General features: G+C 35.1%; 1 protein-coding gene across 1 annotated transcript in view; it reads left to right on the top strand.

Moving 5' to 3' along the window:
* Positions 1-22655, top strand: part of LOC105550928 (receptor-type tyrosine-protein phosphatase zeta-like) — a 159722-nt gene that overhangs the window by 95976 nt on the left and 41091 nt on the right. The window contains exon 4 of the mRNA XM_011995999.1: positions 17886-17951. Within this exon, the coding sequence (XP_011851389.1) occupies positions 17886-17951 (66 nt within the window). The remainder of the gene's footprint in view (positions 1-17885; positions 17952-22655) is intronic.

Here is a 22655-nt window from a genome sequence, read left to right as displayed (position 1 = left end):
TATTCTATTCTTATTTATAATTTTATGGAAACCAATTTCACTAACATTTATAAAGTATGATTTGAAAATAAATTATATTTCTTAATATATGCACAGTTATGACCTCCATAGATTTAAGATTTGGCATAATTTAAAAATCCATGTTTTCATTTTGAGTGTATGTTTGAAAATACTGATGACAGAGTAACCTGATTGCACTGTAACTGGCCATTTTTGTGTAATGAAGTACTATTTCCTTGTCTCTGTAGTCATAACTAGTTACCTGTATGTTGTGGTTTTCTTCCATATAAATGTTTCTAGATTGCATACATTTAAAATAACTTTTCATGCCTAATTCTGATGCACATCTTTAGCAAACATGAACAGCAACCTTCCCACTGTCTCTGATTTTTAACTTCTTCCTTTTCTTATCCTTTCCTTATCTTATCTTCTTTCCTTTTCTTATCCTTTCAGAGCCTCTTCCTTTTCTGAAACTTAGATGAGAGATAGGAAGGTATGGTTGTAAAAGCATTACATCTGTCATATCATCTATCACATATCATGTAAGAAAATGAATTATATATTGGAAACCTTTTAATTTTATACACATATATATGAAATATGTTTCACTTTAATAAGCTATTCAATATCTCAATAAGCTATTCAATATTACAGGCACCTAGATAGCTAAATGGTCAGTCATTACATTTATTTCAGTGTAAGAACTGAATGGGGAAAAATTAAAGTTCTGTTAATGAGTTTCTAATAAAAGTAGACCAATTTTGAAAAGAGAAATGTCTGTTTCCATATTATATTTGAAATAAAAAATTATGATGAAACATTTTCCAGTGAATGAAAACTAAGATTCTTTTATCCATAAGGGGCTAATGTGTAGTTGAAGGTGTCCATAATTGAACAGCAGGAAGTACTAGATAAACTCAAGAAAGCCCAGTAAATCCTAGAAGGAATTAGAAATAAATTTCATATATTTATTGTTAACTGCAACCATTTTATATGAAAATTATAACAAGGCAAAGTTTTCATTTCGTTATCAGTATAGTGTCCCTATCCACTGTTCTTTGATAGCAGTCAAGTATGGGAAACACGATATAAGAGATGGTTATGAAGTTGATAACGTGTTTAGCGTACTTTGCACTCATTCTGTATCCAGTAATCTCTTTTTATTCATTGTGTTAAATATTCATGAGCACTTATTCTGTGCCTGATACTAAGATACAGAGGATCTAAGGGTGTACTAGTTTCTGCTCTTAAAGTAATCCAGAGACAGAAGAGAGACATACAGATGTATGTTCATTGAAAGATGACAACTGCCACTTGAAAAATGTATGGAAATACAGATGCTTAGTGCATTTGGTAAAGGAGGGGGTAAGACTAAGGGAAGGAGAATTTTGAGGGCAGTGCTGAAGTATGTTACGGGGCTTAAAAGAGCAATTCAGCGAAGAGAGAGAGATTGAAGTCCACAAAATCCTGGAGAAGGTAGGAGGATGGGAAAAGAGTGGTGGCATCTGTCTCTATGAGATGCAATGAGAACGATGGTGATGAAAATAGTAGTTAAAAGGTGAAGAGGAGGGAACTTGCAAAATTTCCCGTTTTCTGTTTTCTTGGTGAGAACAGAATGTTCAGTCTGCTCCTGATCATAAAAGGAAGGATTTAGCAGTCACTGATCTGAAAAAGATTGGGGAACAGAGACGGGTCAATGAATTATGGGTGGCAGAGAACATTCCTCTGAGATTATAAATCCTAAATTTGTCGTTTATTCATGCAATGAATATTTACAGAGCATGTTTGCCTAGGTTAGGTGTTGAATATGCAGCAGAGAGCAAGATAGACACATTTTGAATTCTCAAGCAGTTCATGCCTTCATGACACAGTAAACAAATATTTTAAAAAATTACTCGATTATAATTGTGAGAAAGACCATAAAAGTCAAAGAAATGGTATTAAGATACCACGTGATGCATGAGAAGGATTGGGATTGGGTGAGGAGGCAGAGAAAGGAGAAAGTAGAGATACCCAGTTGGAGAAATGGCTGAGCAAAGGCCCTGACACCAGGTGTTTGAGGATGGCAAGGCTTCCCAGTCAGTGTGCTGTGGTGCCACTCGTGAATTACATGTGTACCACATATTCACCTGCTCAGCTCATATATGTTATCCCAAGGCACAAAAAGCATTATCCCTTTCTAATTGAGACATGGTATGAAATAGTTTGAGAAGCTTTGCATTAGGGGAACTGACTTCAGAAAGTTTTCATCTGTAGCACCAGCAAGGTGCATGGAATAAATAAGATATCTGGACATTGTATTAATTTGGTCCTTCTTGTGTGTTTACAGTCATTGAATTAATTGGTTTAATTCAACAAATAGGTAGTTGATAAAATGAAGCTGCATTTAACCTGTGCTAGTTTTATAAATATTACAAATTGGCACAGAGATGGTCCACAAAATGGAAGTTTATCTTGGGATTTCTTATGAAAAGATTAGAAAAATTATCTTACCTTAGCAGGTATGGTGGAAAGTTTTCTCTCATTTCTTTTCCATTGAGTATTGTCAGTAAAATAGAATAAGATTGAGTTAAATTTCAAATTATTTAACATTCAACCAAAAGAATTCTTAACGTATTCACACATACATATTAAATAAAGAATTCAGAAAATCATTAATAAAGTTCAGGCAAAAACCATCTAACTGAATTCCCAGGAAAAAACTGCAACTGTTGCCTAGAATTATCCAGCTACATAGTCTGTATTCATTTTTTATTTGCATACTTTATCCTTTTTACCTCTGTGTATAGCACCTATTTAAAAGAAACAGAAATCTGGCCTGGTGTGGTGGCTCACGCCTCTGATCCCAGCACTTTTGGAGGCTGAGGCGAGTGGATCCCTTGAACCCAGGAGTTCAAGGGCAGCCTGGGCAACATGGTGAAACCCTGTCTCTAAATGAATATGTAAAAGAAAGAAACAGAAACCAGACATTTCTTTTTTAGCTGTGGGTTGCTACACCTCTGTGAAATCATAGGTGTTTACCACTGTCTTAAATCACTGGTTTGTGATTACTTGATATTTTCTGGATTTTTAAAACATTACTTCTTTTTTTAATTCGTGTAGAAGTAATGTTTTAGCATACTATAAATTGCTGGTAGAAATTTGTATTACAAAGGTGCATACTGTTTAAGGTCCCAAGTAAGCTTTATGTATAGAAAAGATTCCTCTGCTCTTTCTGTCTTCAAACGTAAACTTCTGGAGACCTGGAGAGAATGAAAGGCGTCCGAGTGTGTGTCCATGGCAATCCGCTAGCTGTGTAGAGGAAGTTACAGTGGCGTTAAGCCATGAAAAGGATCAATTGTTTTTGTGAAAAATCCTTGGGACGTGCCTTGAATTTAAAGGATCAAATTCATTAAAATCATAAATCATCTGTTAATCTTATTTTGCTGAAATATCCTTGGTGGTCCATGGTATTTTAAAGACCAAAATTGTAAAAAATATAATTAAAATAACAACATAATGGGATTGTTGAAGACCATGAAATAATATCCTCAATGCCTTTTCTTCTTGAGGGTTTTACTGGATACTTGCTCTACCTAAGCCTCTCGTAACTACAGAGCTGAACATGGTGTGAGATGTGTAACTTTCATTCATTTATTCACTCATGTGCCAGGCACCATGCTGATATTACATGTGAAAAGTTTCCAAGGGTTTCTTGTTACGTCTACAATTACTGCTAAGTTTCCCGTAAGTAATTTGGTGGACTGGAAACGAGGGCAAAATTACATGAAGGGTTTAGAAAACTGCATCAATTATTTTTGGATGTGTCAGGGAGATGGGGGTAGTCTTTCTCCCTGATAATCAAGACCCACTAGAGCACCACCAGATACTGCACACATGCTTCTGAATGACAGCAGCTTTGTGTGAGATGAGAAAGCTGTGTCAGGCTGATGGTATTATCATGATTCCTTAGAATGGATCACCATCCCAAATCACTAGACACTCCCTGATCAGGAGGGAGCAGCGTATTCCCCAGCCACTGTATTACCTGGGAGGTTCAGGTAGGAAGTGAGTGCATAGCCTCAAGGGGTCTGATGGAGGTCCTCTTGGGAAATGCAGAACTTCTTTGCCTACTAATACCCCTTGCTCTGAGACCAGAGAGGCTTCTGGGAATTCTATCCTCACAAGAAGCATTCATTTCATTTAAATAGTATGTGAAGCAAGACATTTAAGTTAGTTAGAGGTGCATATCATTTAAAATGGTAGGAGTTGACAGTTTCTGTAAACCATTTCTGAGGTTAAAAAACAAGGTAGTTTAAAATAATTTGTATTTCAGCAGTCACTGTTTTCTTAATTTGCCAATGAACTTGAATGACATATTAAAGAACTTTAGGCATTGGCTCCAGTTTGTGATCCGCTTGAGCACAAAATTATGTGATCTTATTTCCAAGGTTAAATCAGTGTATCCTTGGCTAGATCTGTAATAGCTTATCAGATACACATCTTCTGTCAAAATAATATTTGCCATTAGTGAAATTAATGACAGAAGTATAAACTTCAGAAAGGTATGATCACTTAGATGCTAAAAAATCTATTAAGGAAAACATAGGTTACATTTCTATATCTTTGTCTTTGTGTTATATGATATGTAAATTCCAGGGTGTAAATCCTTTCATAAAAACACTTTTTTCTTTTTCCTAGACTTAGAGAGAAACATTGACTTGCCCACAGAGCTAGCTCCTTTGATGTGCAGTGATGCTACCTGTGGTCTGTTTTTAAGATGCTCTTTTTTGGCTGGGCAAGGTGGCTCATACCTGTAATCCCAGCACTTTGGGAGGCCGAGGCAGGCGGGTCACAAAGTCAAGAGATCGAGACCATCCTGGCTAACATGGTGAAACCCCGTCTCTACTAAAAATACAAAAATTAACTGGGTGTCGCAGCACACGCCTGTGGTCCCAGCTACTCAGAAGGCTGAGGCAGGAGAATCACTTGAACCTGGGAGGCGGAGGTTGCAGTCAGCCAACATCACGTCACTGTACTCCAGCCTGGCGGCAGAACGAGACTCCATCTCAAAAAAAAAAAAAACTGCTCTTTTTTATTTAACCGTTACCATTATCACATTAGACAGTGCAGGAGTATGTTAATTATCTCTAGGTGTCCCAGTGGCCTAGTAAGTCCAGGGCAAAATGCCAGCAGAGTCCTGGCCAAAAACACTGCATTAACTTGTTCAGTCTCTTGACATCCTCACAAACAGAACAATAAACCTGGAGAGAAAGCATATTTGTTCCAAATGAGTTAACTATTCCAAAATAAATAATATCTAACCCTTGGCCAACAATTTGTAATTGTGTATAAAAGTAACTAATGGGATGTATTTTCCAAGACTATTAATTATGTACTGAACAGGAATGCGTTTTAAATGTTGTTCCTCTGAGTGCAATAAACCTGTGTAATCTAGGCAACCCAATGAGCATCTTTGAGCATCTGCCACTGCAGAGGGCATTCAAATTTTCAGGCAAAATTTGGGAAATGGTGTTGCAGCAGTGGGCCAGTAAGACCCAGTGCTGTCGTTGGTCAGGATAGGTCACCAATTACAAGACTTGAAGATAAGCATATTGTGATTGGTGGTTGAAGTGAATCCTCGCTTCTTAAGGCCGACTTTGGGGTTTCACAGAATGGGCATTGTGGAGACACCAAGTTCCATGGAGAATGCAAGTATTAAAGTGAGAAAGAAAAGAGAGTACAACTGAGATGTTTGGCAAAGGGTAGAGGCATGGGATGGGGACTAAAAGTGTCCCGCAGAGGAATGTGAAGCCAATAAAATGATTCTGCTAGCCAGCTAGACCGTACTTAAGCTGTACTAATTGAGACAATAGGATTTGCACAGTTTCCGCTCACTTCAAATAAACTTTACAATACAAGGAAATAAAATGATAAATAGTAATTATCACTTCATAGTCTACTGGCAATGAAACATTTTTATGTACCAATAAAGCAATCTTTTTTGTACAGTTATGAGCAAAATCAGTGATGAATATAGCTAGGTGCTCATTAACAATTAAAAGCCTACTAATTAGAGATGTCATCAAACTGTTTAATTTTTTTTAATTGCTAGTGGAGAAAGTGGTTCTAAAATGAAGAACTCTTCAAAATGTAAACAATATAAGCTCTTAAATAAATAGTGATCTTACGCTGCCTTTAGTCTTTTCTGGAACAAGGAAAGTATTCTGAAAAATTTTACTTTAAAAAATGTATTCAATTTACAATACAGGTGGGGCGCAGTGGATCATTCGTGCAATCCCAGCACTTGGGAGACTGGGGCGGTTGGATCACTTGAGGTCACTTGACGTCAGCCTGGCCAACATGGTGAAACCCCGTCTCTATTAAAAATACAAAAATTAGACAGGCTTGGTGGTGGGTGCCTGTAATCCCAGGTGCTTGGGAGGCTGAGGCAGGAGAATTGCTTGAACCAGGGTGGCGAAGGTTGCAGTGAACGTAGATGGATCGCGCCACTGCATTCCAGCCTAGGCGACAGAGCGAGACTTTGCCTCAAAACAAAACAAAACAAAACAAAAAGTACAACGCAAAGACATAATTAGATTACATAAGGGTAGTTCCTCAAGTTTGATTTAAATTAAATATTTTGTTTTTCAGTGTTCATATTGTTCTCTAGGGAAACAGTTTATCCTTGAATATCAGGATTTGTATTTTCCATGTGCAGTGAGTGTCCATACTTATCCTTAAAACTAAAGAGCATAGGCCGGGCGCGGTGGCTCAAGCCTGTAATCCCAGCACTTTGGGAGGCTGAGACGGGCGGATCACGAGGTCAGGAGATCGAGACCATCCTGGCTAGCACGGTGAAACTCCGTCTCTACTAAAAAATACAAAAAACTAGCCGGGCGAGGTGGCGCGCGCCTGTAGTCCCAGCTACTCGGGAGGCTGAGGCAGGAGAATGGCGTGAACCCGGGAGGCGGAGCTTGCAGTGAGCTGAGATCCGGCCACTGCACTCCAGCCTGGGCGACAGAGCGAGACTCCACCTCAAAAAAAAAAAAAAAAACTAAAGAGCACTTCAGACTAAGAATCAGATAGCATCAGAAAACAAGTGAATAATTTATGACAACAGAAACATGCTATGCACATTAGATAAATGTCACATTGTTGTAAAAAAAGTTGCTTCACTATTGAAAGAAAAATTTCAAATGCCTGAAAAATAAGAGTCAGGAAATGATAAGTGTTGTTATAAGCACATTTTTTACAAAGAGCTCAAAATGGTTTTACACATGCCCTGTCTCTTGTTACAGTATCATTGTAAGTAAACAGGAGATATATATCCCTTTTTTTAAGTTTTGGAAATACAAGCAAAGGGACGTGACTTGACCAAGGTCATCACTTAAAGAGATATATACCCCTATTTTTAAATTGTGGAAATACAAGCAAAGAGATGTGACTTGTCCAAGGTCATCACTTAAAGGCAGAATCTAAGATTTCGATCTTAAGAATAAAGTGAAAAGAGGCATAAAAAATATATGTGTTTGTGGTTAAAGTTAGACAGATCTCCCTTCCTCATCCTGATTTCTTTTGCAATATTGCCCAAGCTTAAGTAGTTTTAATGAGCAATAGCAAGTGGCTTATAAAAGATACTGGCAAATTGAAAATGTCTTGCATAATTACAGATCCATTGAAAAATTATCAGTTTATTATAGTAAATATGCTTCCTGGGAATAAAGTTTTCTTATTTCTAGACCAGTTTTTTAAAAAAGGAATTCATGCCAAAAATGAATTTTCAGTCAATACACTGGGAAAGGAGTCAAGAAACTCTGCCTTGTCCAGACATAACCACACAGTGAATCAGTCAGCCTCCTGGCAGCAACTTTAACATGACCGACACCTATTTCAGAACAGGTTGTTAACACATAAAACTGCCAGATTGTCCTGCTTAATGGATAGACGCTGACATTTGGGTTTAATTTTATCTAAGCAAAATGTGCTGTTTTAGAAATATGATAAAAATTAAAATAAGACTACTTCAAGGTTTACCCACAAAATGAAGACCCAGTGCATCTGATCATCATGGCCAATAAGATGATCTGTGAGTTTGTTGCACTTCCTGTTTTGCTGTGGTTCTTGTTTTTCATTATCTTGGTAGCTGAAGTACTTAACTTGCCTACTATGTGTCAACTTGGCTATTATTTCATAAGCTTAACTTTAAAATGCTGTTAATGCTGCATCTATCATGCAGTCTCTTGGAAGAAGATTTTAGAATGGATTTCAAATTTTTCTTTACAGTCTTAAAGATGTAAAATACTTAAAACATATTTACATATTTATCTTTAGTTGTAGAATCAGAGACATTCTTTCAGAGTGCATAGACACTTTAAATTTTTTAAATATTTAACTAACAAAAACTCATCAAATACTTGGAAAACGTAAGAACATATGAAAAAATAAAAATCAGTCCCAATGGCACCACATAAAGAAATTTACATTTCTGTATATATGTACTATTTATAAAATTGTATCCTAACTGTTGATAATGTTTTATATCATGTATATTTCAAAAAAAAATCAATAAATATTTTTGAAAATATACTTATAATGGCTTCACCTCATTTCATATTAGGAACCTTATATAATTTATTTAAACTTCCCCCACGTTTTGTATGTTAACGTATTTTATAGTTATTCACCATTATTTTCAATGTTGTAAACATCTTGGTACATCATGTTAATCTCTGTTAATCTTTTAAAATATGTTCTTTGGAATAGAATTATTGTGTCCAATGATATGAAGAGTTTTAAGGATCTTGATAACCCTTGTCAAGTCATTTCCCAGAAAGTTTATAGTAGTTCATTCTTCTACCTGTACATAAGGGAACATCTCAAGATTTCTGGATCATCACTGAATATTTAAAAAGTAATAATAAACCTTTGGCAACCGGCTAGCTGGAAAACTGCTATCTTCATGTTATTTTAGTTTCTGTTTCTTTGGTACCAGTAAAGTCGCACAGTTCTTTATAAATTTATTAATTGTGTTTGCATTTTTAAAACTTTTGTGCTTATATTTTGCTCTTATTGATTTGTAATAATTTTGTGTGTGGAATATATTGTAATATTTGTGTAATGTGTTTTAACATTTATCAATAGCTTAATTTTACAATTTGTATTTCATTAAACATTTCTCTATACAAGTTTTAAGTGCTATATAATCATAGTTATAAATGTTTCTTCATAATATCCTTTTTTTCAGGCATAGAAAGGCATCCCCCATCTTATGATTAATTTAACGTTCACTTTGTAAATAGTTTTTCTGCATCTTTTTTAAAACATTCTTTATTCCACTTGGAATTTATTTTTATGTATGTGTCAAGTACGATTTAATTCTTTTCACAAATGTCTTCCCAACCTTTGAACCTTCATAATTTTCCTTATCTAATTGGGATGTTTCCTTTCTCATATATTAAATTTGCATCTATAGTAGGTTCTGTGTTAGTGCTGTTTGCTTTTTTCTATTGATCTGCCTGTCAATTCATTTTTTTTTTTTTTAGTAATTGATAACCAAGCCTTTATTAGTTCACACTTTTTCTAACTGTTCTAGTCAATTATCACTCTCCATTTACTATTCTATATAAATTTTCAAAAAATGTCTCCAGTTAGAAACATCCTAGTGAGATTTGACCTATTCATTAATATGGAAAAAAAAAAATCACAACTTCCCCAAATTCAATGTTTCCTTTGAAGACTGTAGTAGTTCTCTTCATTTATTTGCATTTTCTTTTATATTAAAAATAGTTCATATCTTTGTTCCTTTATGAACTCTCTTGGTGTTTTGTGCTTTTCATGGTAAATGTGAATGGAATCCCATTGTATCCTCTAATTGGCTATTTGAGTTTGCCAGTTGTCCAGAACTTCCTGAGCGACCCCAGTCAGAAGAGGGCACGGCAGATGTTCTTGCTCTGCGTCACCCGGCAGATGTTCTTGCTCTGCGTCAGATTTCAGTGAAAGTACATGAACATAAGATTTCAAAACAGCAATCTTATTTACATTGCTAAATAATACTATTATGGTAAGATAATTTAATAGCATATATTAACATAATACATAAATATAATAACACATTATTTTTGTCATTCGATGAATTGTGTTTTCTACTCCCTTTTATATACTTTTTCTTCACAGATTGGGTTCTCTTCTCACTTATAATATTAATTTTAGCTCGTTTCTTTAATTGTTATTTGTACACAGGTTGATATTTCTGTCTCTGTTCCCATTATTGCTGAGCAGTCAACATTGGGTTTTTCTCTTATGGTGAAACAAATTCACTGTTAGTTATAGACATAAAACTAGGTAACTATAATGATTGTAGTACAATAACAATGAGTTTGTGCTTAGTGTTTTGTTGATATTTTAGAAGAAGTTTGACAGGAAAAAATGTGGTACTTCATCTACAGATTTTATTTTATACCTGAAGCTCAAGCAAAACTAGTTCAATAGAAACTATCCTCATGCATATCATTTAAGCTCAAGAAATAAATCTTCTGACATTGTCAACTTTTAATTTTAGTATCCAAAAAGTAGAGAATGATTTAAGTGAACTGTTATGATGCTGTAAAATAATATTTATTAAATTGAGAATATGTCAGTGATTCATTATCATGTAAAGAAACAGGTTACCAAATAGTGTCATTGATTTTAAGTAAAGTCCAAATTTATTATATATAAATATGTAACATCTAGAGAAACATATGTGCATGTGCAAAACTGTTAATAGCAGTTATTTACAGTACATAGAATTACAAGTGATTTTTGAAGTATTTTTGCTACCTGTATATTTTCTAATTTGTTTGAAATAGGCATGCTTTATTATGTCATAAAGATCAAAATTATTAATATGTTTTAACAAAAAATACCTCAACTTTAGACATATAGATAAATTACATTAGCTTAAGTGCATCTAAATATAGGAAAATACACTACTTATCAAGATTAGCCTGTGACTATTTTGAGCTTTCATTGAAAAGCTTGAATAGTAGACAAATTACCAACCGAGAGATTCTGTCTCTGAAAGCATGTCTAAGAGATAATAAAATCTAATTGCTCACCTTTGAGCCTTTCCTTGGTCCTGTGAGACATATGCATTTAACTGGATGTCTCACTACCAAAGTAAGCATATGTAAGAAATGACTGCCTTTGTTCTTTTCCATTATCCTTATGTTCAAACTTTCCATCTCCTTAAACGATTTACCATTTTGATTATATAGTGCCTCAGGCATCTACTTTTCATCTCTAAACTTACTCTTAAATAAAGAGGTTACCTGGACTCTTATAACTCATATTTTTCCAGAATTACCTCTTTTTAATGATATAAATTAAAATATCCTCTTATTTTGCATAAAGATGCTATTTAAGTTTTGAGACATTCAAAAGTACTTTTATTTTGAAGCCTTTGAAGAGAGGAGGAAACCAAAACTCTGCTTTCTAACACTGGAAGGTAGCTGAAATTGGAAAACAAATGGCTTGATATATATACTATAAAAAAACGGTATTTTTTAGGTCTTTTGGTTACATCTGAAGTGGTTAACAGTGAGTGCAATGTTTGAACTATTACTATAGCCTAAACAAATCATACTATTTGAATTACCGTAATTAGTTAAATTAGGTTTCATAAATGTCGTTGCATATATACTGAATAAAATTTACATTCCAGATGGGTAAAGATAGGCTATATGATCATTTAACTTGACAGCAAGCCAATCCTTAACATTGAATGACAGGAAGATCCACAGAGAAAATTTGCCATGTATAATATTGTAGACTCTGTACTCGCGGGCAAATTTAATTTTACCTGGAAAGTTTGTCTTAGCAAATCATGGTTTTGGGTTAGATCATAAACTCAGCTTTCTTATCAAATGGAGAAAGACAACAATAGTAGAACATCTGAAGATACAAAGTATTTAATAAGCAGGTGATGTGTCCATAGGTGTTCTTTAATCAAAAGTTGATTCTGGCTGGGCGCAGTGGCTCATGCTTGTAATCCCAACATTTTGGGATGCCAAGGCGGGCAGATCACTTGAGGTCAGGCGATCGAGACCAGTCTGGCCAACATGGTGAAACCCTGTCTCTAATCAAAATACAAAAATTAGCTGGGCGTGGTGGTGCATGCCTGTAATCCCAGCTACTCAGGAGGCAGAGGCAGAAAAATTGCTTGAACCCAGGGCGTAGGTGTTGGGGGAGGTGCGGAGGTTGCAGTAAGCCAAGATCATGCCACTGCACTCCAGCCTGGCGATAGAGCGGGACTCCGCCTCAAAAAAACAGTTGATTCTCTTCTTAAAGGAATTCCTGTTTTTTATTTTATTTTCAGGGAAAATACTTATGTTGTTTCCAGTGATAGATGATTGTGACTGCTGTCACTATCAACCATTGTTTATCAATGCCACTTCAGTCTTAAGCATGTCTTACTGTCACATTCTTTAGTGGATGATAACCACTCTGATGACAGTATACTATCTCCAGAGGGTTTTAAGTCCTTCTTCAAGCCTTCACAAACCGCCTATGTTTCTTCACAAGCACACATCCAATCCCTTTCATTTCAGTTAAAATATGTATTGGATTATTTCATACTCTTCTTTGAAAATTTTCTTCAAAATATGTGCAACATATGAAGTACATTCAATGCCATTCAGTCAACTCAGTAGACTACCTCCTCGCTTTTAAAAGAAATCTAGGTAAGAAAAGAGAGTAGGATGAAAGTTAAAAGCGTGAAGATGGATAGTGAGCTGTCACCAAAAATAAATTCCTAGTGATCTATGAAGATCCTACATGAGCGCTCCCTGGCCTCTCAAATCTTGAGTTCTGTGATTTCTCACTTCTTGGTCCTCATGCCTTTTCCTCTACCTGGAATATTCGGTCCCTTTCCCCAGGTCTCTTCCTTGTCAGACTTCTTCAAGGTCTTTAATGGTTCATCTCTAATTCTATGATTTCTTTGCCACATTTCTAGACTTCTGCTACCTTTTTATGTCCTTGGAAATTCTTTAGTAACTTCTTTAAAGGATGTGAAATATGCAAGAACTATCATCTACCTTGGACAAATTCACTTTAAGAGATACGAAATCCTAGACTTCAAATTTAGATCTGTGGTTATTTTCTATCTGAAAATTCTTTTTCTTAGGAGTACTGTATTTCTCTCTATTATAGTAATATTTTGACCACTTTATTTATGGCAATAACATGTGTATATGTGTTTGTGTGTGTATTTTGTCAGAGCACTGCTGCTAGAATTTTTAGTAGAATGCAGGTGATAAATTGAAGATTTATCTTGCCGCTTCAGTCTTCTGTTTCATGGTAATCAACATGAAACAGAGACCTTCTTTAGGGTAAGGCCACAATCAGCAGCATTTTTAGAATTCAAAACATTTTTAATGACTTTTTTTTAGTAGGAAATGAGCACCCTGATTTTAACTTGGTGGGGGAGTTTAAAAAATTTGAGAAAAGATGTTTTCCTTGATAGGGAGTTATCAAGGAAAACAAAACTTTGATTTCCTTTACATAAGTAAACAGAAATGAAATATGTATTTATAATACATATACTAAATAAATATATGTATTTTTATATATCCTTGTATATATACATGTTTGCATATATGTGAGTGCTCAAGGTAAGTTCAAGGTGGAATGAGTTAAAAGGAGAATGTTTAGGTTATCTGACATAATATAAACCAAATTTCTCTGAATTTCGTTAGGAGGTTAGAAAGCTGCTTCATGAAGAATATTTTTAGGACAAATTTTAAGATAACCTTAAAAAAGATTTGCTAATATGTATTTTCTTGTTGTATATCATGTGAACAGTCACTTCCTGAAATTTCTTAGTTTTATCACTACAAAACAGTCACACCATAACAGCCTTGTCAAATATTTTAAATGGAAAGAAACAAAATACACAAACTAAAGAAACTGAAATCCACAGAAACAGAAAAAAAATTCTTTATTTCATTATTTTAATGGATCTTAAAATGCGTAAGCACTTTGATAGATTCTTTTTTATATAGGATTTCCTGGTTTTCAAAGTATATAATGCAACAAAAAAGTGAACCCGGCTTCTTTTTTTCTTGTTCATTGGAGCTATCACATCTCATCTATCAGACCTCTAAGTAGAATTTTTAAAGTGGGGTACTCTCTCACGCCCAAGCACTATGTAATTAGCATATGAATGTGTAACGGATTGTTTGAAGTAACAATTAAGGGAACAATACATAAAGGAACTGAAGAGAGCTACCAACACCTGGGAATCTTGTATTGAAAAAGCTTTCTTAATGTAAGTAATTAAAAACCAAGGATAAATGTTCATTGTGTAGGGATCAGACTCTACAAGGAAAGCTAAAATTCTGCTGATGTTTTGCTGTTATCCTTTAGAATGAATCATTAAAACAAGAGCTTACTGTTTTATTTATTTCAATAGAATGCTTGTTAAATACAGGTTTTGCATGGTATCTGATCTCCTGAAGTCACCACAATGCATAACAAAATGTCTTACATTTCTAAAATATTTATACTTAAAATATATTAGAAATGTCAAGGAATCTTTTTCCTATGGCCAGTGCAAAGTTTCAGAGAAAATTTCAGTTGATTGCCAGCTTAAATCACGTATACAGTCAATTCTTTATAATTTATTTGTCCAAGTAATTCCTGCTAATGAACCTGTAGCCCGCTGTATTGTTTTGCACTGTTTTGTGTCTCTTGAAGGCAAGCATGCTATAGAGGCTCCTGCTGAGGCAGAGCACCTTAGGAGAGTAACCAGTAGCTCAGGATTTGTAGGAATCCTTGATATTGAGGGAGGATAAATGAAGTGGAAGTCAGGGACCCCGCATTATGGTTTCCATTTTTTATCACTTGCTGCCTGTACAAACCACTTACATTTTTTGGCGTAAATCTTCTTATCTCTAAAATAGGAATTACTTTTTTCTACACTGTTAAAAGTCTCAGTCAGTAACCTTTTATGGCCCTTTCTAATATCCAGTTGTATATATTCATTTGTAATAAAGAAACTCTTAACCCCAGGATTTAACTTAAATCAGTTTAGTCTTAAATAACTAGCATTTTATGGAACAACCCTATTTGAAAAATAAATTGTGAGCCTAAGATTTCATTGGTAAGTAGAAAGTGAAACAAAATTATGTATGAATATTCATAACAGCATTATTCATAATAGCCCAAAATTAGAAACAACACGAGTATGCATTACGTGATGAATGGATGAATAAAATATGGTATATTCAATTGTCAAAACAAAAATTGCACCAAAGTTAAACAGGAAGGAAATACTTTATTCAAGGCTGTTGCAGTAGGGGAGAGAAGCTAGATCTGAGTTTGAACTCAACACACATGAAGCAGGCTGGGTTAGGTTTTTAAGTGCTGGAGTGAACTTGTGGAAAAGAACTGCAGGACATTCAGGGCCATAAGCTATCTGTGTTTGCTGATTGGCTTTATCTAAACTACCTCTTGTCATAAAGATAGGAGTCTATCTAAATAAATTTAAGTTTATCTAAGTAAATTCGTATCTTTATGACAGGAAGTCGTTTTTATAACTTGGAGCAAGGTGCCCCACTGAAGTTAGGCTCTTACCCTCCCACCTAAACTGGAAGATAAAAGTGCTGTCTCTCTTGTTGATTACTTTTCAAAGAGGTGGTTCCCGGGTCCTTGAGAGGTACATTTCTGGATTATAAAGTTACCAGGTGGCTATTAAAAAGATTTATGTCTCACAGGAGTAGAGCAAGAATTACAAACCAGACACAGTGGCTCATGCCTGTAATCCCAGCACTTTGGGAGGCCGAGGCAGGTGGATCACGAGGTCTGGAGTTGGAAACCAGCCTGACCAACATGCTGAAACCCCGTCTCTACTAAAAATTCAAAAAAAGTAGGCAGGCATGGTGGCGCGCACCTGTAATTCCAGTTACTCAGGAGGCCGAGGCAGAAGAATTGCTTGAACCCGAGAGGTGGAGGTTGCCGTGAGCTGAGATGACGCCATTGCACTCCAGCCTGGGTGACAGAGCAAGATTCCGTCAAAAAAAAAAAAAAAAAGAATTATAATTACAATTTTCCTAAAGTGAATTCTATAATAAAGGGAAATCAAGGGCCTATGGCCAAGAACAACTCTTTCTAAAGTTTAGTCAAACCAAGGGGAAGTTTAAGGCTGTCCTGGTCACCCTATGATAGAATATTATTGGACAGTGAAGGAGGATGAAGTATTCATACATGCTGTGCCATGTATAAACCTCAAAAACATTATGTGACGTGAAAGAAGGTGATAGCAAAAGGCCATGTATTGTATCATTCTGTTTATATGGAAATGTCTAGAATAGTCAGATCTATATAAACAAAAATATTAGTGTTTTCCTAGGGCTGGGGGATGGGCGTGGGTGTGGGGTGGCAGCTAAGGGTATGGAATTTCTTTTTAGACTGATGAAAATGTTCTAAAATTGTTTGCAGGAATGGTTACAAAATTTTGCAAATACTCTAAAAGCCATTGACTTGTACACTTTAATGGATGAATTGTGTGATACATGTATTATATTTTAATAAAACTATTGTAAAAATAGATTTATGTTGAAGTGTGTTATATAGCCAATAGAATATTTACTTAATATATGGATTTTTAAAAATTTAAACACGACCAACACCTTTATTTTTCCAAAGTAGATTTTGGCTTTGGATAACCTATGAATTTTAAGTGTGCATTTCTGATAGCTGGCCTGCCTTTTAGTTTTTAAAAAATAGTAATTTATTACCATGTTGTAATAATCAGAGAGTATATAACATGGAAGAAAGAAAAATAAATTCTGAAATGTCCTTGAGATATTTGCATCCAATAGAGAAAACAAACGTATACAGATAATAAGAAGTAATTTCGTACTGTATAAACAGTGTCAATGTATGAATGAATAATATTCTACAAGTACGTTTGTAAACTAGCTCTTTGTAGCTTTCTCTACATAAACAGTTCTGTCATCACCAATCAGGTTCCAAACCTATCCTGCAAAGATTTATTTTACCCACTACGTAGCTGAAATGAAGTATTAATGTTAGTATAGTCAGGGATTAAGGGACAATCATACAAGGAGGAGAATGAATCTGAACACTCCCATTTGTTGGATGCAGGCGTGGCTCCCAGCAAAATTTTGAATTATGCAGAGTGAGACTGGTTTTCACCCATCTTCTTTTGTCTATCCCTTGCCCCATGTTCTAGATCTGGAGACTCTCTTTCTGGGTCATGGGGCATTCACTACCTTTATGGCCCTAGGTTTCCCATTGCATTACCTAACTCAAGCATCTCTGTTCCCCCAAGGGACAGATTCACTCACGCTATCTGACATAACATTTCTCCCAAACAACATATGCACATTTAAATTCTACTTTCTGACAGCAGCTAATTTTGTTTTGCATTAGGATGGAAGCAAACTTTGAAAGCATGATCAATTCTGGGTACCCTAGAAGCATTTTTCAGATAAAACTTGGATTGTAAATGTAAAGGTATCTTTAATCAATAGGATTTCAGGCATTAGACTTAGGGAATGGTAACAAAAATTTGGAGGCATGACAAGCTGTCCTTTCTGACTCCAGTCCCTCTTTGGGGCTGAACCCCTCTAAGCTGCTCTTTCATTACCTAAATATGTACCTTGTTTCTGCCTGAATGTCAGCATCCTTTAAATACACCCTCTAAAATTTTACTAACTACCAGAACAAGAGCATTGGAATGTATAATGTAATGGTGGTGGTTGAGGTTGAGAGAACACATTGAGAAGATGACATGGAAAGAAGTAATCAAGAACTATTTATGGTATGAATAATTTGGGCATCTTTTATTTTTGGACATATATTTTTCTACATACTGATTCCTTGGTTTTTCTTTTTTGTAGATTGGGCTAATGGATACTACAGACAACAGAGAAAACTTGTTGAAGAGATTGGCTGGTCCTATACAGGTAAACATATTACTTATATAATGAGATTTAGCAGAAACTTTTATTGTTTTGTATCTGTTTTTATATATAAAAGGAAGCTTTGTAGCACAATACATCATGTCAACTTAGCTAAATGGATAGTTAGATTAATTAATAGATATATAAAATACAAAATGATATCTTATAGGCTTTCCATAAACAAATTTGGTAGTGTAGGGCTTATTGACATTCACCCAAACTGTATTTGAAGCTCAGGCCCAAGCTGTCTATATACCTTCAAGAAATAGCATAACCTGGGGCTCTGTTTTTTTCAGCAGTGAAATGGGGGGCTGTTCTGAGCATTAAATGAGATAAATAAAGTGTGAAGCACTTGTCAGAGAGCCTACTTCTAAACAGAAACCTCTCAATAAATGTTAGCTGCTGGAGTTGTTATGATCATGCTAACGATTATTTTTGTTCCTTTAACAAATATTGATAGGATTCTTGCTCTCAGAAGGAGCATTCTTCTGAATTACTATTGTTTATTTATTGGTGTTAGAGTATAAAATGATTTTGTCACATTACTAGACTTTGCTTAGAACGTTATGAACATCTGAAGTTGGCTTGAAATAGTTAACAACCAAAAATCATTATCAGAAACTCTGGGAGAGAAAGTTCTAGCCCTGAGTGGAAGAATATGAGTGGAATTTAGGTGAGCCATGGCATGCCTAGTAACCATCTGGGATGGAGTTGAGTATTAGAGTTGGGTACTCATTAGCAATAAGCTTGGGTTGATAAGATAAAATCACATTACAAGGACTTTACCATGAGTCTGGTCAATTTTACTTAATAGATGAAGCAGAAGCATGTTGAATTTTGTAGATAAGAATATATTTTCTTTCTTCTTTTTAATTGCTACCTTAAAAGTAGTAAATGTTCATTGTAGAAAATTTAGAAAATAGGTTCAAGTACAAAGAAGAGCATAAAAATCATTATTTTATTCTCCTCAGGAATAGCCACTTAAAAAGCTGCTATAGTCCTTTTAGGACAATTTTTATTATCCAGAGTTTATATATTTTACTTATAGAGTTATGTATCCAGTTTACTCTTAAAATTATATTTATTTCCTCATTTTCATTATTCTTGCTTATCATGATAGTTAATCTGCTTACTAATCCATTGAATAATTTTTTTATTATGTAACCACTTCCTTATTTTTGCATATTTAAGCTTCTATAAGCAGTGACAGATAGATGAATTGACAGATATGTTTTTATTTTTATTACTTCTGTGCTATAGAATTATTGATATGTAATTACTGAGTAGAAAAAAAAAAAAACTTTCAGGCCGGGTACGGTGGCTCAAGCCTGTAATCCCAGCACTTTGGGAGGCTGAGGTGGGTGGATCACGAGGTCAGGAGTTCAAGGTCAGCCTGGCCAACATGGTGAAAACCCATCTCTGCTAAAAATACAAAAAAAATTAGCTGGGCATGTTGGCACACACTTGTAATCCCAGTTGCTTGGGAGGCTGAGGCATGAGAATTGCTTGAACCCGGGAGGTGGAGGTTGCAGTGAGCCAAGATCACGCCACTGCACTCCAGCCTGGGTGGCAGAGAAAGATTCTGTCTCAAAAAAATAAAACATTAAATAAATAAATAAATAAATAAATAAATAAATAAATGTGTGATGCACACTGCCTAAGTGCTTCCTAGACAGGTTACACGCGTCTGTCATATAAATGACTACTCCACTGTATACTACCCAAGATTGGTGATTGTCATATCGAAAATCTTTGCGAATTCAACAGATTTTTAAAAATCAGGTCTTGTTACTTTAATTTGCTTTTTTTAAATTACCACTGAAGTCATGATTTTTTTAATTAGCCATTTGCACTGTACCTCTTCAGTGCAATAAGTTAAATTAGAACCTGGAAAACGGGCCAGGCGCGGTGGCTCACGCCTGTAATCACAGCACTTTGGGAGGCCGAGGCAGGCGGATCACGAGGTCAGGAGATCGAGACCATCCTGGCTAACACGGTGAAACCCCGTCTCTACTGAAAATGCAAAAAATTAGCTGGGCGTGGTGGCGGGCGCCTGTAGTCCCAGCTACTTAGGAGGCTGAGGCAGGAGAATGGCGGGAACCCGGGAGGAGGAGCTTGCAGTGAGCCGAGATCGGGCCACTGCACTCCAGCCTGGGTGACTGAGCAAGACTCTGTCTCAAAAAAAAAAAAAAGAACCTGGAAAACAATCAAGATATCTGTCAGTGCAGCAGGAAGAGTGAACAAATTAAGGCACATCTCGACTGTGGAGTACTCTGCAGATGGGTATGAGGTAAACCTCTGTAATATTGTACAGAAAGACCTGCTATTAATTTACTCATTTATAATAAGCACCCATACATCTATAAAATACTACTTTTGATATTTTTAAATCCTAAAATATACATAAAAGCAAAAATTGTTCATAATTCAACTCCATTTTGAATTATTTAAATGGAATTATTTTCTTTTTTATTTTGCTATATAAACAAATTATACCCAATTTAATAGGCATCAGCAAACTCTATTTACTTGAGGAATTTCTTTTTTCAGTAAACATGAATTTTAATCAAAAGGGTTGTTGGACCAAAGGGCCTACCTATTTATAATATTAATAGATATGGTCAAATTAATTTCAGAAAATTGTGTTAAAATTATCTATTTCCCCACGTTTTCACTAACACTAACTCTAAAAAATCTAGTCAATTTGATTAACCAAAAATGGAATCTAACTTTTAATTTGTATTTCCCTGATTACCTAAAAATTTTTCTGTTATGTTTTTGTATGTACTACCAATTGGGTATATGTTTATTAACTAATGTAGTATTGTCTTTTAAGAAAACTTTATAATTTTATATACTTTATAACTTCACATCTGACAGTTGTAACTCATTTTGTCTTTCTTTTCCTACGAAAGAGAAATCCTAGTATCTTTTAAAAATCATGGCTGTTTTTTAATGCCCCTAGTAATTATGAGAAACATGTTAGGAGGGACTAAGAATGCTTAGAGGGCATCCCTGACCATGGAAGATGACATTACAAGGGGAAATTCCTAGTTTTCCTGGAAAATATCTGCCAGTGTCACCATCTGGGCAATAATTAACGCAGGACATCTTTTTAAATGATTAATTTAGGTATTGCTAGTTGTGGTTTGGGAATGCTGCTTCCAGGATAAGCTTTTCCCCAAAAAGTTCTTCATGAGTATTAAAGTTCTACATGTTTGGGCCTTTTACGTTTATATTTTTATTTTTAATTCCTAAGAATATGACAAGCCATCTTTTAAAAATTCACTACTCTATTGTTTTTAAGATAATGTTTGCTCCATTAAGAGTAATATATAACTGTTTTAAAAACGTGATACCTAGAGATATTATCACAGAATAAAAGTCAGCCTGGTTTAGTGTTCTTAACAGCTAACTTTCTAGTTTCAGAAGCAAAACTAGAAGCAGGTTATTTTCCTCTAACCAATCAATTTTCAAACAGAGAAGTCAGATATTTACCAAGTATGTATGAGTAAAATGAAAAACAAACTTCAATGCACCCTCCACTCTCCCTAAACCCAGAGTTAGAAAACGGAGGACCTACTGCTTAGGGAGAAAGAAAATTATAGTTCTCAGCTCCAAGCAAGGGTGGATGTATGTTGACTAATGGAGAGATGGTGGTGTGTGTTTCCCAGCAGCCCAGGGGCCCTATGCATCTTGGGTGTGCCTCATCAAGTTAGGAGAAGACAACAGTTTAACCAGGGTTTCAGCAGATATGATAGCAACAACACATACCATTGTGCAATATCTTATTATCTTAGGAGACAGCCACAGAGCTGCTCCTTTTAATGGGCTGAGTATAGGCACGGCATCTATAGAGTGGCTAGGCTTTGACAGATGGGTCTTTGCGGAAACAATGCATAGTTCTTTGCTTTAAAATCAAGTTGAATCATCTTGCTCATAACCTAAGGCCTATTGGCTTTAGCTTCTTTCAGGAAAGTCTAGTGATCAAAGGGATAGACTCATTAAAATGTGGTATTTGTTGTAGGCAGTGGGGTGGCAGATCTCAAAAAGGGATGTTCCAGAGTCAGAGTGAGGATGGAAGCTTACCAAAGTTTTAGAGTGAATTGCTTTATTTACATTAGTGCTTCCCATTGGTTTGGAAAATTATTCCTAGAATATTGGAGGATCCTAGGAAAAAAATAAAGATGAGGACATTTAACAGCTCTTTTTTTAGCTCAAACTGAGAGGACATAATTATTTTGTCTGAATTACTAGACTATCTAAGAGAAAACAAATAAATGAAATTCTTTATCCAAATGAATGTATTTCACCCAAGCAAAGTACATCAAAAACAAACCTTTAACGTGGATTATTCGCTATAAAGTGAATTATCACTTTTTATTTTTAATACAAGTATTTAAAGTTTGGTAGTATTTTTTAAATTTCTATGCCATTATTCCATTTAGAAAATGAACGACTATGCTAACTGCTTAAAATAACTATGAAAATAATAAAATTTTAGTCTTATTCTTAAATGTAACTAATTTTGTGAGTGGCTTGAGGAAATTGGACTTGACCACATTCAGTTCTAGTTTCATCTTAACAGTTTATCTTGTTGAGCTGTATATTTGTGTTCCTTCCCATATTGTCTCATCATTTAAATTCGTCAAATTAGTGGCAATCACAGAAGAAATGACTTACCCTTGAGTGTTTGAACATACAGGA

The sequence above is a fragment of the Mandrillus leucophaeus genome, unplaced genomic scaffold (assembly GCF_000951045.1).
Source record: "Mandrillus leucophaeus isolate KB7577 unplaced genomic scaffold, Mleu.le_1.0 Scaffold5, whole genome shotgun sequence".
NCBI lineage: Eukaryota > Metazoa > Chordata > Mammalia > Primates > Cercopithecidae > Mandrillus > Mandrillus leucophaeus.
Note: the sequence above shows the minus strand (reverse complement) of the source record. Positions and strands in the feature narration are given on the sequence as shown.